The following is a 14,203-nucleotide window of genomic DNA, read 5'->3' as shown; positions in this document are numbered from 1 at the left end:
ATTGAGGGTGGGGTTACGCCAAGGTTAGCTAAGTCCAAATCCTCTTTCAATGCCTTTCCAGCGGAGCTATTAGCTTTCACTGGACTTCTCCCTTTCGTACATGCGTACGGGGAGCAGTGAGAACAAGGTATTCTCTGGCCATCTTTCACCAGGTATGCCCTGGATCCTTATAAGAAATCGTACCTCTGCGCTATGCTATGAGTGACTGCGTACCTAGCATGCTTAATCCCCTCTCCTTTCAGTGATCTCATACCTGACGAAATGCACAGATAAAAGATCGGGATAGCCGGGATGACCTATTTCAAGATCAGATGATCCACCTGTTTGTCCGCTTGGGAGGGCTAACTCGAATAGGTCAGATACGAGGGAAACAGCCCATAAAAGAGAGATCAGATGCCCTTTCCGATGCAGTTCACGATGCGGACAACTAGCTAAGCTAGGTAGTTTGTTGTTAGAATATCCATCCTAGTAGGAAGATGGAAAGAATATACTATAGACTATAGGAGAGTCAAAGAATAGGCCTGTTGGAACTATATCAAGATTAGAATGACAAGGAATATCCGTATCCGTATATAATATATAATAAGTTGGGCTCTATCCTTCCCGCCCACCTCATTAATATCTGGAGGGAAGAATCCGAGGGTAGCCTGATGATTAAGGGACAGGGACACTGTCAACAGGGTCTGGTTTTTTTTATCACCCCCGGATGACGCACACTGCTTTAAATAAAGCGCAGTGAATAATGCGCCAGACCGCCTAACCAGTTGAACCATTCTCTTATAGAACGGGTAAGCCGCAAAAGAATGTTCCTTGCTTCCAGCTATCCTCATGAGTAATATTTGCTGCAATCAGTCTCGATAAGAAGCTATCTTTTCCTTTAGTAAGTAGTAGAGTGATTCCTTCCCTCTAGATATCTAGTTAAATGCCTGAGTGAGTCTAGTCCGGGTATAACTCAAAGAAAGATTAGAATGTCCCACTCACTCACAATAAAATAGAATAGAGGATGTATGATCTGTACCATCTCCAGGATCCAAATTCTTTCCGTTCTTTCTTTCCTTTGTCAACTCAGTGTAGTTGTCTTGTTAAACACAATCCTAGCATGTCTGGGGATTCCCTTTTTTCTTATTCCTACCTTCGCGACATGCGATGGTGATGAGGGAAAGACACATGAGGTATCACCTCTGTTTACCTTTGTTCCCCTGTCTCCTGCACCACATGCGCTTGTTACTATAAGTCATCATTGTGAATCATCAACCATAACCGGGAAGAGCCTTTCCAAAAAGTGTGAAAGCTTAGGAGGATTTCGATAACCATTCTTCATCCCCTCCCCTTAGTTTTAGCTATTGCGGACATGTGTCTGTCAAGCCACGGACTCTGATACTACAGCTAAGCGAATGTATCCGTCGACGAGACAAACATTTATTTGTCAGTCGAGACGTGATTTTCCAGGAAGACCTGTACTCCCAAAAATCACAGTAAAGGCAGTCGATTTGATAAAAAGGGGAAGTTTCAACACCAGAAAGTTTATGTTTCTGCTACCAATACTATTCCACTTCCTTCCCTCTCCTCAGCTTACTTAACTGGGTTGGTTAAATAACTTTATTTCAAGTCCCTGAGGCACATCGCTTCCATCTCTTTAGGTACTTTTTAAAGTACAGATAGACGAGAACTCAAGGCGGGGTTCGTTTGAACAGGCATTCATCAACGATGGAACTATAATCTATGATATATGTAACATGATACTTCCTCTGATTGATTCCGTACTACAGGCGTAGTGTACCTTGCAGGAACCGAGTACCAGTGGTGAAGTGGGCGTGCGGTGATACTAAAGAATAGGTCTTCAAAAGCAGTTAAAAAGTATGTTAATGCATATTCCTGCACGTGGTCAGACCCCGTTTAGGGAAGGGTATACGCATATCCAACTACGACCTGCCCGCAAGAGCCTGCAGCGAGGGTTAACTGAAGGCGTGCCCACAGGTTCCATAGGGCCTATGCAAGAAATGCGGAGGCTAGAGCCCTATCCCGCCTCGCGAAGCTCTTACTCCGTAAGGGGCCATTATACGGAGGTGACAGGGGCTACGAGTCACTCCACCACACCTCTTCGAGGTAAGGAACGTGCCTGAGAAGTAGTCTCTCTGGTCGCTAACAGCTCTTTCCCCTCCTCTCCTTTGAGTGATTGAATACCTAAAGCTTAGCTCGAGCTCGCATTCCTCAATCCACAATATAGTAAGCAAGTCTACTTACTTCCTCTAACAAGTAAGCAATTTCATACCTGATAGCTAGATTTGCCTTAGAGAATGAATTCCCACTCTAATACCTGAATTCAATTCACTCTGACTTTATCAGAACCTAACCTAGCATTTATGGCTTTCTTAGCACCTCTTTCTTAGCTCGAGCTACTATCTTCTATCCTCTCCTTATCAGTATCAGTTGAGCGATTTCATTCCTTACCGATAGACTAAGACTACTAAGACTTAGACTTCCTACTAACAGCTACTAACTGCCTACTAAGAGAATCGGTAACCCCTCTCTAAGGATTGATCTCTCCCTAGGGCTAGATTAAGTTTGACTTTGTCACAGGAGATGTAAATCAAGATACATATTCCCGATCAGTCTCACTTACTCGACCGTTACAGTATCCCTACTAAGATTATTGGATTTCAGTCTTAAGTTACATGATCTTTACTTTTACTGGTTAAGCCAAAGCTAGCAACTGACTCACCAACGGTAATCAGATATCGAATAGTTCCGATTCCGATATTTCACTATGTAAGCGAAGGTTACGCAGTATCTCGCCCCTAAATAATAAGCTGGAGAGGGGGGGAAGCGCGTTTGCGCTAAATCCCTTGCTTGTTGCAACGTGCGGAGGCAAAGCGAGAGGGCTAATGGCGCTAGGGCGCCCCTACTCGTCTAAGGAACAAGCAACGAATAAAGGCGCCCTGGCGCGAAAGCTAACGTTTAGTAAAGGCGTTAGTCACGAACAAGCCAGCTACGAATAAAGTCGCTCTAGCGCGAAAGCCCCCACTTAGTTTAAGGCGTTAGTACGAACAAGCCCGCTACGAATAAAGGCGCCCGTTAGCGAAAGCCCCCACTTAGTTTAAGGCGTTAGTCACGAACAAGCCCGCTACGAATAAAGGCGCCCTAGCGCGAAAGCCCCCACTTAGTTTAAGGCGTTAGTCACGAACAAGCAACGGATGAGCGCTCTAGCGCGAAAGCCCCCACTTAGTTTAAGGCGTTAGTACGCGCAGCCGTTTTCTTGCTGCTTTAGTTTTCTTGCTGCAGCCGTTTTCTTGCTGCTTTAGTTTGATTGCTGCTTTAGTTTGATTGCTGCTTTAGTTTGATTGCTGCTTTAGTTTGATTGCTCCGTTTTCTTGCTGCTTTAGTTTTCTTGCTGCTTTAGTTTTCTTGCCCCGTTTTCTTGCTGGTGCAGGAGCGTAGCGGTTTGGTTTGCTTAGGTAGTGTTTCATATATTTCCTTTGTGCGGAGAACTCCCCGAAGGTTCTAAACAATCTTAATCGATCATCCGTTCTGGTTGGTTGTCGTCCATCCACTGTTGACCTACGGTTTGTGCTCGACCCTCCTTCTCGGCCTCCCTTTCGGGTTGATTTGCCTTTTATAGCTGCCCATGGGTGAAAAAAACCCATTAGGGCGGTTGTTTTGATTGTCTTAGATGCCCCGATAACGTACTTGGCTTCCTAACTACTTTATAATAAGTAATAAGGAAAGGCCAATCCCGCAGGGACGAAAACGGAACAGCTATTCTTACCATTTCATTTCGAATGCAGCGGACAGTCAGGAGGTACACTAGCAGGTTTAGCCCAGGATTGCTTTTGAATCGAAACGAGTTAAACAACAAGCACTCAAGCTACAAGAGAAGAGGAAGAGCTACAACTGCTACAACCGAAATGCCGATACACTAAAAGGATTAAGGCATCAGAGAAAAAGAATGATTTGACTCCTCAATTACCAAGTGAGTGTAGGTAAGGTCGCCAGGAAAGACCCTCTTTTTTGGGAGATTGAGGGATATAGTGTAAGCATATGATCTTCAATCCTTACTTGGAAGGAAGACTTATATAGTCTAGTTTAGAACCTCTAGAATAAAGCTAGCTATCACTCTTTTCTGCTGCCAATGGATCGAGATGATACCCGACACCAGCATTTAGTTTAGATGAATACTTGAAAAGATGCCCTGAAATCGCACGGTTAGGGCAGCGAACCGACGCTCAGACTCCTTTGATTACTCGGACTTCTCGCTAAATCTTATGCAAGAAACCCTAGTGTTTTAGAAAACTCTTTCCGCTAGTGGTCTCTCACTCTCATTCCGGATTGAACCACTCGTCGCTCACTCTTCTTTTCAATCCTTTAGGACTTTAAGATATGTCCTGAAAAAAGCATCTTTTTTTCCTAAGAATCGTCATGATCTAAGACCCCTCTTGACTGACTTAACATGCATTCTAGCAGCTTCTGAAATGAAAACCCGATCCATGGAACCATCTTTTCTTTGAAAAGAAAGAGCTTGTTGAACCCGTCCTCAGACAGACCACTGGCACCCAATCTCTTTACTAGATTGGACCAGGGGTCGTCACTCCTACATCCAAGATGTAGCACATCCCCGAGAAGGAAGGGAGGTGGTGATTAGGATAACCCAATTATGGTTCTGGATCAAGGTTTTTCCAATAGGTGCTGCCCTTGTCATACTGATCTGGAAAGAGTGCTTTTAGGTGGGATGACTAAATATCTCATGGGCATGATGAATTCCTACAGGCCTCTCATCTCTAAGAGGTTTGTAAAGGTTAGTTCTTAGGATGCCTTCTATAAAGATATGTAGGAGGAACCAAGACCCATACCTTACCCTCTTTCCGGACCGGGACAAGTAAGGCCCCTATTCCGTGCAGCTTTGCTTTGGGTGTGAAGTACCGGAATAAAGCTCTTTCGCATTAGGAAGGGACTGGCCATCTCTTTCTGATCCGATGAGTTCGGTCCTTAACTATGATATTAGAGTGTGCTTTAAACCGCAATAATCATATATTCGCTCCTCGCGGAATGGATGCAAGGCTTCCTTTTCGGGTGAATCTATTTCAGTATGAAACTCCTCCCCTTTATCCCTTGCTTCAGGAAATTCATTAACGGCTCATACTTCATTCACTCAAGCAGCGGATTCTATTCCTCAAGTGCCAAAATGTATATAAGACCTCCGCAAGCCGGGCCACCTAGTCCCACAGACATGAACTAGACTAGCTCTCACAAACTCACTCACGTACGCACCTACGGCAAGGCTTTCACCGCAAGCCGCATTGCTCGCTCAGCCGAACGAGCGGGCGGGTGTCAGCCAGCCTGTGGATTACGGCTAGGCAACCTCGGCGCCTGGGAAAGGGCATGATGTGGATGTGGAGGAAAGCAGAAATAGGACGATGAGAGAGGGAACAAGACCAGGCAGGTCGAGAGACCCAAAGAGCAGCGAGGTCATGACTATACACGACACTCGCCCCTTTTTATCATTACGAGTGAGAACCGCTCACGAAACCTAGATCCACTATGAGAATTCCCCGTCCCATACCTACCACTATCTTTTGTACTTCTGAGCGCGATCAACCTCGCTCTAACGCCGGTCACAACGAGTGGGAACTAGAATGACTTTCTGAGATCGAGACAACAGGAAATGTTAAAAAGATAGTACCTGAGGTCTAATCTACCACTTTGGCCGATGGGAGCTCCTATTTCACATATAAATCTTTCCTTAACCCGGGCCTAACTAGTAGTTTCAGGATTTGATGATGGACCTGAGTGACGAGCAGGGGAACGAGATGTTCAAAAATGGTATAATCAAGCGCCGGAAGTATCCCAATTAGAAAGGCTTGCTGCGAGATGACAATAAGTTAAAAGTTGGAATGGCTATACGAAGAATTTGGAAAGGCTTTCATCGCTCCGGGGAGCTGATCTGACTGAAAAGGAAGGCCGAAGCACTGGCTCTCGGTCCGGTAAGAGCTCAAACTACGGGAAGAAAAGAATTAGCGAATCAGATTGCTTACGACTCAGGGACGAGCGAAGGCTCAGAATCCTCAACAAAACAAGGTGTAGGGGCGATCATTAGATTGAGTATTCAGGACTGGGAGCACCCCAACCAGTGAGCTGTGATGCGGCCTTCCTTCGCGACAAGGGTAGGGCTTACGAAGCAGAAGAGCTAAATTTCAAAGCGGCTGAGGAGCTAGAGGAGAGGGATGGGAAGCTAGGCTAATCGAACAGACCTGACAGACTCTACTTCGCTGACTAGACTGAATAGCGCCAGAGTTGGCGTTGAATTTACCTTCTCGCAAAGGTCTGTAAGACCTCGCCCGAATCGACTTTTTTCTTATCTTTGTTTCTTTCTGTCTGTGGGACTGGCTAACCAATGAGATAGACCAGGTTCAAACTCAAGCTTGCCATTCAGAGGAGTTTATCCTGTCCTGTGCATTCAAAAATCTATCGACCAAGAGTCCCCCTCATTCTGTCCACCGTGATATAGCCTGAAAGTAGTCGAACCTGGTTCACCTCTGTTACATGTTCGATCAAGGAAGTCGAAAATCAATTGATAGAAATAGCTTAAAAGAGGGTGAAATGTCAGTCTTTACGTTCCTATCCGCATTGTCATCAGATACGTTCCTCTTCATAAAAGGACAAGAGAAGAGGAGTGGTACCCAAACGGCTGACAAGAAAGAAAGCACACCAACTGTTCTGTCACTGTCCATAATATAGAAAGTGTGCAGTGAGTGAGAGTTCAATCACTCTACGCTCTTCTTTCGAAATTCTCGAACATAAGAGCTTGAGGCTTCTTTTCAAGCTGAGTAGAAATATCATAAGAGAATCAAGTAGCGTAGAAAGGATTTTGATTCGAGGCTTGCGTCAACAAACAAAGAAAAAAAGCTTTCTCCGAGAAGCTTTGACTTTTGTCGAGATTGGGTTGGTGTTCAGTCTACCGAGATCGAAAAGAATGAATGCATTGATTGCATTTCAAGTTTGATGTCAAAAGGCAGGAGAAAATCTCGTATGTGAGCAGTGAAACTGAATGCCCTCTCAAGGCATATCTCGTCTTCCTGAATGGAGTGCGCGGGAAGAGAAAAACCTCAGATAATTGCAGTAGCACTACACAAAATTCTAGTGGCATTCTCCCTTAATTGAAATGGAAAAACTCTTAATTATATACTAGAAATTAGTATATTAGTATAAGGTATAAATAAAATCTCCCATGAATAGGCAAGTCACAAATTGGATTCGCACACTAAGAGTTTCCTTTTTCTTAATTTGGTTTTCTTTGATTTATAGAGACACCATAGTGTTGTTATTTCACATAGTCCAAATGGACTTATTAGTAGCTACTATAGGCTCTCAGCCTCTAGACTTTGAGTTTTTTGACTTTTTCGACAACGGAGCTGACAGTTCCACCAATCTTCCGGCCTTGGAACCGCTGGAATCGTCGTCAAGTTCCGACTCTTTTACCGCAAATCCGTATGCGAATCATCCATATGAAATCTATCAACGCATTCGGATTTTGGAAGCGCGAGACTATTCTAATTTGCCTCCGCAGAATAATCAAGGGGATTATGAAAGTCTAGTGCGGGAGAACTTGTCTCGAGCTGGAGACATGGGACAGGAGTTTTACAAAACCATTTATGAGCGAGAGTATTTTGAACTCAGAGTGTTAGAACGGAAGGGTCTCCTTCAGGATAGACTGACCAATCTAATACTTAGTGAGCAAAATATTGGTCGCATTTTGGAACTCTCCCCCTATTCTGATATAAGGAAGGAAGCCTATCACTTCATTCAGGATAGGTTCCCCCCTGTCTTTCTGAACTCTCTAGACCTTCCCCCGAACCGCTTTCTAATAGAGGAGAACCTTAATTCTCTTCGTTCTCTTGTAACCAACTTAGAGCGGGACCATAGCTTTTACCGGGAATTCTATCGCCACTTTACGGATGAAGAGTTCAGGCGTTCTGTGGGTCTCCCCCTCCCCTAATTTCTCTCCTTTTCTCTTAGCGTGCACAGTTTGCTTGCATGCCGCTTTAGGCACATCTCTCTTTCTTAGTTTCACGCTGGCCTAATTGAATGAAAGTCAGTCTTTTAGTAAGCGTATATAAGCAGCTGTTTAGTGTATAAGCAATTTCTTAGTGGCCGCACCGAAAGGGCTGATAAAGTTAGTGAGGTTCCTGCTATGGTGAGGGATAAGGAAAACTCAAATCCTCATTCTTACCCGGGAAAGCACTCTTCTTCCCCCTACGGAGAGTGAAGTGACCCAACAAGCAACGGATTAAGCGTTAGCGAAAGCCGTTGCTTGTTCCAGCTACGAATAAAGTAGCCCTGGCGTCTCAAGCCCTCTCCAGCTTATTCGATAGGGGCGAGCTGCTCCGCACGTTGTGCGTTAGTACGCACATCCGCTGGTACAAGTACAAGATCAAAAAGAATCAGTACACGAAGAGATGCCCAAGAGAAAAGGAATCCGGGGCAGAATTTCTCACTCTTCTAAGCGTCAAAAGGACCAACTAACGAGGATGAAGGAGGAGCAGGAGTAGGAGCTCAAATTCGGACAGATTCGCGAGATAGACAATGAGAAAAAGCCAAGAGGGGAGAGCACTTAGACAATTCACTTTGAGTACAGGGAAGTCTGCTGGTAGGAATTCTTCAGGGCGTATTACGGTTTTTCACCGAGGGGGTGGATCGAAGCGATTACAGCGAAGAATTGATCTGAAACGAAGCACTTCGTCTATGGGCATTGTAGAAAGGATAGAATATGACCCTAATCGTTCTTCTCGGATCGCTCCAGTACGATGGATCGAGGGGGTGCAGCTACAGCTACGCCGCCAGAGGAAATGCAACACGATAGAGGTACGGAGTGGCTCGACCGATAGGGAGAGGAATGAAGCTCCGCCGCGTAAGATCCTCGAACCTACCACGACCACCATCCGCGGCCTATTTTCGTGCTCTTCCCTGCCCGGGAAGGTGGATCAAAGAAAGGTAGCTTGCTTCTCTCCTGGACTGATGGCGGCTTATGTAGTGGTCGGCCTTCCTACCAGAATGCCTCCTTGGTTGAAGAGTAAGGGCGCAGGAAGCAAAAAAACTTGCGCGAAGGACGTTTTCTTCTCTGCCTTCTCCTCTCCAAAGGCCAAGGGAGAGACTGCATCCCTTTCTTTCGGTAGCTCTTTTGCTTTCCCAAGGATAGCGGTAGCTGGGGCAAAGCCCGCTTTCTTCGCTCAAGATCAAAAAAGGGGAAAAAACAATAGTGTGGCTAGAAGCAGATTTTCCTTTTGTTGTAGGGCTACTTTATCCTTTATTTTACCGATTTGTTTGGGGGGAATGTGCTATTTGTTGGGGTGTATGATCCTGAGTTGGATGGAACCGTTTCAGACGGTCTTTTGGAGGCTAGGCCTAAATCTGGGGGCTCGAGCCCTCTCCTTTGCTTTATGGAAATTTGGCCTCGCGGGGGGACTTGCCTGGTCCATAGGTTTTGGGGCAAGGGTCCTCATTACGGAGGTTGAAGTCTCGGAAATATTGGGTCCTCTTCGCATGATGCCCACAGGGTCAGATTCGGGGGCTAATAGTGAGTCGGGCAGTTGGAAAAAGTACCTCAACCTGTCGTCAGATTCTGAAGGTCAGGGTCAGGGTCCGGAACATAGCGAAGCCGAGCCCGCTTCTAGAAAAAGAGGGAGCACAGATCCCAGAGAGGACGTCGGGCCTTCCTCGGTTGGACCCTCCGATCCTTACCGCTCCCCAGGGGAGAGGACCCCCCCCATGGGCCAGCCCCCTATTCAAGAGACGGCTGGTCAACAGGCCGCTCTTGAATCTGTTGCCGAAATTTTGGAGAACCACCAAAGAATTTCGGAGCGCATCCTTGACCTGTTCAGGGACCTGCGCACCCGTGTTCCAGGGGGCTTCCAGGCAGAGAGGCTCACCGAGATGCTAGAGGAAAGGCACGGAGGGGAAAAGATGGGTGAAATCCTCCGGAGTCTACAAACTGAAGGAAACAATAGCCCCTACTTTCGGGAAGTCCAAACGGACTTCTTTAACTTTCGCCAATCTAAAGTTACTGAAATGGTACTCCGACGCGAGTGGCAAGGTAAGAAGTAGTGGGGGGATTCTTCGGATTGTTACAACCTCTAGCAGCGGGAAAGGGGGTCTATCTGCCTAGCTTTGGTAGATTTCCGCCAACACAATCCACAGAAATTCCACGAATCCCTTGGTGGATAAGTCCGACGACTCAGCAGCAGTGCGGAATTGACTTTCTCGTCTGGTGGATCTGATCTTTAGGGGGCAATACATACCAAAAGGTTCGAAGAAGGAAGGCGCATAATAATAAGAGTATATAACCAACCCACCCTTATGTATAACCTATTCACATTAGTGAAGCGGCTGGATGCATAAGGGAAGTGCACGTTTGTGAGACCGGATGCATAGGGGAGTCAACCTACGAGCACGGAAGGGCAGCGGTAGTTCGTAGCTTGTCTTTCTTTGCAGTGACGTGGCGTGTAGTGAGCTTTCTAGCGTAAGGCAGACTTGAAACTTACTTACAGCTTGCTTTAGCGAGTCTATCACCGAATTCCGACTTGCCTGCTAAACTCTGGAGTACCATGAACACGAAGGCACAGCCTTCCACGTGGGAACGAACGATAATCCTTGGTATAGAGATGTAGCAAGGTAGCTTAGGCTGATTGACAAGGTAGCTTGCTTACTTATGAGATTGAGATCAAAAAGCGATTGAGTGTTCAATTGAGATATAGAAAGTGTGTAGTTAGGTATTTTTCATTGAAACTAGAGAAGGGTTTAAGTCAAAAGTGTGCCGTGAGGGTCTAACTATAAGTAAGCTTCACTGTTCTCCTTATCATTCGAGTTACTAACAAAACTTTCCCTATGGTCTCTCGCTTCTTTTCTCCTTCTCTTTCTCTGTGAAGATAGACTGCTGTTTATTGCTTTGCGTGTCAAGTGCGAGATTGGCATCGAGGAATTGCGTATGAAAGGTTGTCTATCTGAGACTATCTATCTAGTACGATCGATCAAGTCATTCAGTAAAGTCTCTTCGCTAGGTCTTTATGGAATTAGCAGGTCGGTCTAGGTATATTTCTCCTGAGAAATGAGTTCTTTCCAGTTTGTGCATCTTTCTTTCTCCCACGTAGTTCGTTGGTCAACAACCGCGCAGGTCGTAATAAATAGATCGACTTTCATGCTGGAGCAAGAACTAGCATGAGAGTTCCATTTCAGGGAGGGCTGTTTTTTTTGGACTAAGGGTACCATGATACTTTCTGTTTTGTCGAGCCCTGCTTTGGTCTCTGGTTTGATGGTAGCACGTGCTAAAAATCCGGTACATTCCGTTTTGTTTCCCATCCCAGTCTTTCGCGACACTTCAGGTTTACTTCTTTTGTTAGGTCTCGACTTCTTCGCTATGATCTTCCCAGTGGTTCATATAGGAGCTATAGCCGTTTCATTCCTATTCGTTGTTATGATGTTCCATATTAAAATAGCGGAGATTCACGAAGAAGTATTGCGCTATTTACCAGTGAGTGGTATTATTGGACTGATCCTTTGGTGGGAAATGTTCTTCATTTTAGATAATGAAACCATTCCATTACTACCAACCCAAAGAAATACGACCTCTCTGAGATATACGGTTTATGCCGGAAAGGTACGAAGTTGGACTAATTTGGAAACATTGGGCAATTTACTTTATACCCACTATTTCGTCTGGTTTTTGCTTCCTAGTCTTATTTTATTAGTAGCCATGATTGGGGCTATCGTACTGACTATGCATAGGACTACTAAGGTGAAAAGACAGGATGTATTCCGACGAAATGCTATTGATTTTAGGAGGACTATAATGAGGAGGACGACAGACCCACTCACGATCTACTAAAAGGAAAGTAGCCCGGAGATATTGGTTCGAATCCAATTCGTGAGATAGCAAAGCGATAAAAGCGAAAGCGGCTAAAAGCCACGAATAACGGGCAACCTATTAACTAATAGCTTCCAACGAGGACAAGGGATGTCGATGAATTCGCCTCTCTTCTGGGCAATCTGCTACTTTATCACTTTATCTAAGGACATTTGGTATCATCAAAAATCACATAGGTTCAATTAGTATCTAAATAGAAAAGGTGATATTTCAAAATATTGGAAAAACTCTCGTTTGAGGACCGGGGGTATTAAATATTTAATATGTAGCATCTCTTCACAGTGAAATCCCTCTCATTTTATGCTGCAAGAGTAGCTAGAAGGTTGTATGATTATTCTCTGCTGCTAAGGTTGCTGGAATCGGTGCCTTATTAAGATGGGCTTTCGCCTTTAGTAGGCCAAAGCTAAAAAAGCAGTTTTCACCCAGCGAAAGAAAGGTTAGCCTAGGTAAAATGAGCAGGGGTGAATTATTCAATTTACATCTATGTGGTATTTTAAACCAATTCCTTCCTCCAATATTGATAGGATATCTTCTTTGGAACCAAACCTCTACCTATGAAATACAGAGCTGTCTTGAAAGACTCATTGAAAATATGAATTTATTAGAAGCAATGCAGGTCACTATGGATTCTACGTCTAGTACGTCAAGTATGTATTCTGCGTCTAGTATGGGGGATCAGATTGTCGAAGCGAGCAGCCCTTAAACAAAAAAAGGCGATGGGAATAGGGAGGCACGAGAAGTCCTTGAGGAACTAGCAACTAAAGAATCTGCCATTGCTAATCCAGTATATAAAGATAGTAGTAAAATAGCGCTATACATCTCTAGTGTTATACTAGCAACGGCTATAATTAAGCTGGTTGTGAGTAGTACAGGCTCTTAGGCTAGGGATGTCTTTTGAATACATCAATCCTCGGGCTAGAGATCCTCCATATAAGATTGTCTTAAAGAATCAAAACAAGCACTAAGTTCTTCACAGATTATTGGCTCCCTTGACTTTTTTACATTTTAATAAATGCTGGCAAGGCCGGAGCTATGGCTACTCTCTTTCCCTGCACCAAGAACCCGGCCATGACGAATGTTTCCGGGCGAATGACGTTGCTGCGGTTGTTCGGAAGGACAAAGCGGCTCAACCAGAGAGCCAAGAATGCGGCTAAGTCGTCTCACTTGAGAATTCCGGAGCGGAGTCGGGCTTCAGTAACCAGCAGCAAGGCAAGGACTTTTTCTTCTCCAGCATATTTTGCCGCTGGACTTGTGATGGAAGTTGGCCGTCTCTGACATACCTTTCTTCTTGGCTCTATTAGGCTGTGGGGCCTGTCTCTCAATTTCACCCTTGAAGAAATGGTTCACCCATACGTGATGGTCAACTATTGTATATTGATTACGAAGCGCCAAGCCAAGCGTTGGTACTTCGCGAAGAGTTTCCGGGCACACTCCGAATGAGACTTCTCTTTCGAAATCTCGTCGAAAATACCACTTGCTGAGACAAGCTCTCATCCTATTTTAGCACTGCTTCCGCTTTCTGTTTATTATCCCTCTTGCTGCTCTTTTGACTTCTTATTTATCATTTTCAAGGACATCGAAGAACTGGTGAAGCAGGAACTACAGTCTTTCCTCCATCGGTAGGGTCCGCTTGAGACGATTCAATAGGATTGGCCGTACCTCATGGTATCCTTAACTTTGCCTCAGCACATAGGGCTAGGGGATGTAAGAATAAAGATAATGTAGCCTTACCTTAGACGGCGAGGCCCTCCCTTTGAAGGGAGGGGGAAAGAAGAGTGGGGATGTGGGCTTCTTTCACAAAAGTCAAGATCTATCCATAAAGAAAAGCCAGGAGCGAGAGGCCTTCTAACGTAATGGGTCACTCGACCAGGGGATAAAGTCGCTCGACATAGAGTTGCATCGGATCCTGATCCCGAGTCTGTTGAGGTTCTTTTGTCAGTCCTCCCTTGCTTGATAAAGGACACGAAAGGAAAGGCTTCTGCCTCGACAGGAAGAGTCAGACTTTCCCCTCTGTGAAAGGAGGTGAAGGGAGTGAAGAGAGTCGAAAGAGATGTGATGTAATCTCGTAAGAAAGAAGTTAATTGAGGAAAGAAGCTACGTCAATCACAATCAATTCAGCTTTCTGCTAAGACACCTATCAAAGAAGCGAAGAAAAGAGAGTTTCCCTCCCCTCTAAAGTAAAGAAGAAGCTTTCCTCGACAACTGGAACATCTGATCTAGCAGTTTCGCTTTCTGCCCTTTCTTCTTCTACGGTTTCGGCTTATTCGGTTGAGGTTGGTTATCCCTTTGGAT

At 45.1% G+C, this 14,203-nt stretch overlaps 2 protein-coding genes across 2 annotated transcripts; both read left to right on the top strand.

Annotated features, from left to right (window-relative positions):
* Positions 1-8,571: 8,571 nt before the first annotated feature.
* On the top strand, positions 8,572-10,105 carry LOC129294842 (uncharacterized). Its single transcript, XM_054933332.1, has one exon. The coding sequence runs from the start codon at positions 8,578-8,580 to the stop codon at positions 10,093-10,095; it is 1,518 nt and encodes a 505-aa protein (XP_054789307.1). The 5' UTR covers positions 8,572-8,577; the 3' UTR covers positions 10,096-10,105.
* A 1,141-nt stretch (positions 10,106-11,246) lies between these two features.
* On the top strand, positions 11,247-11,872 carry LOC129294845 (NADH-ubiquinone oxidoreductase chain 6). Its single transcript, XM_054933336.1, has one exon. The coding sequence runs from the start codon at positions 11,255-11,257 to the stop codon at positions 11,870-11,872; it is 618 nt and encodes a 205-aa protein (XP_054789311.1). The 5' UTR covers positions 11,247-11,254.
* The last annotated feature ends 2,331 nt before the right edge of the window (positions 11,873-14,203 follow it).

Source organism: Prosopis cineraria, unplaced genomic scaffold (genome assembly GCF_029017545.1).
Source record: "Prosopis cineraria cultivar Desert tree isolate PC_DT_omini unplaced genomic scaffold, ASM2901754v1 PC16, whole genome shotgun sequence".
Taxonomy (NCBI): domain Eukaryota; kingdom Viridiplantae; phylum Streptophyta; class Magnoliopsida; order Fabales; family Fabaceae; genus Prosopis; species Prosopis cineraria.
The sequence above is the reverse complement of the archived record's forward strand: the minus strand, read 5'-3'. Positions and strand labels throughout refer to the sequence as shown.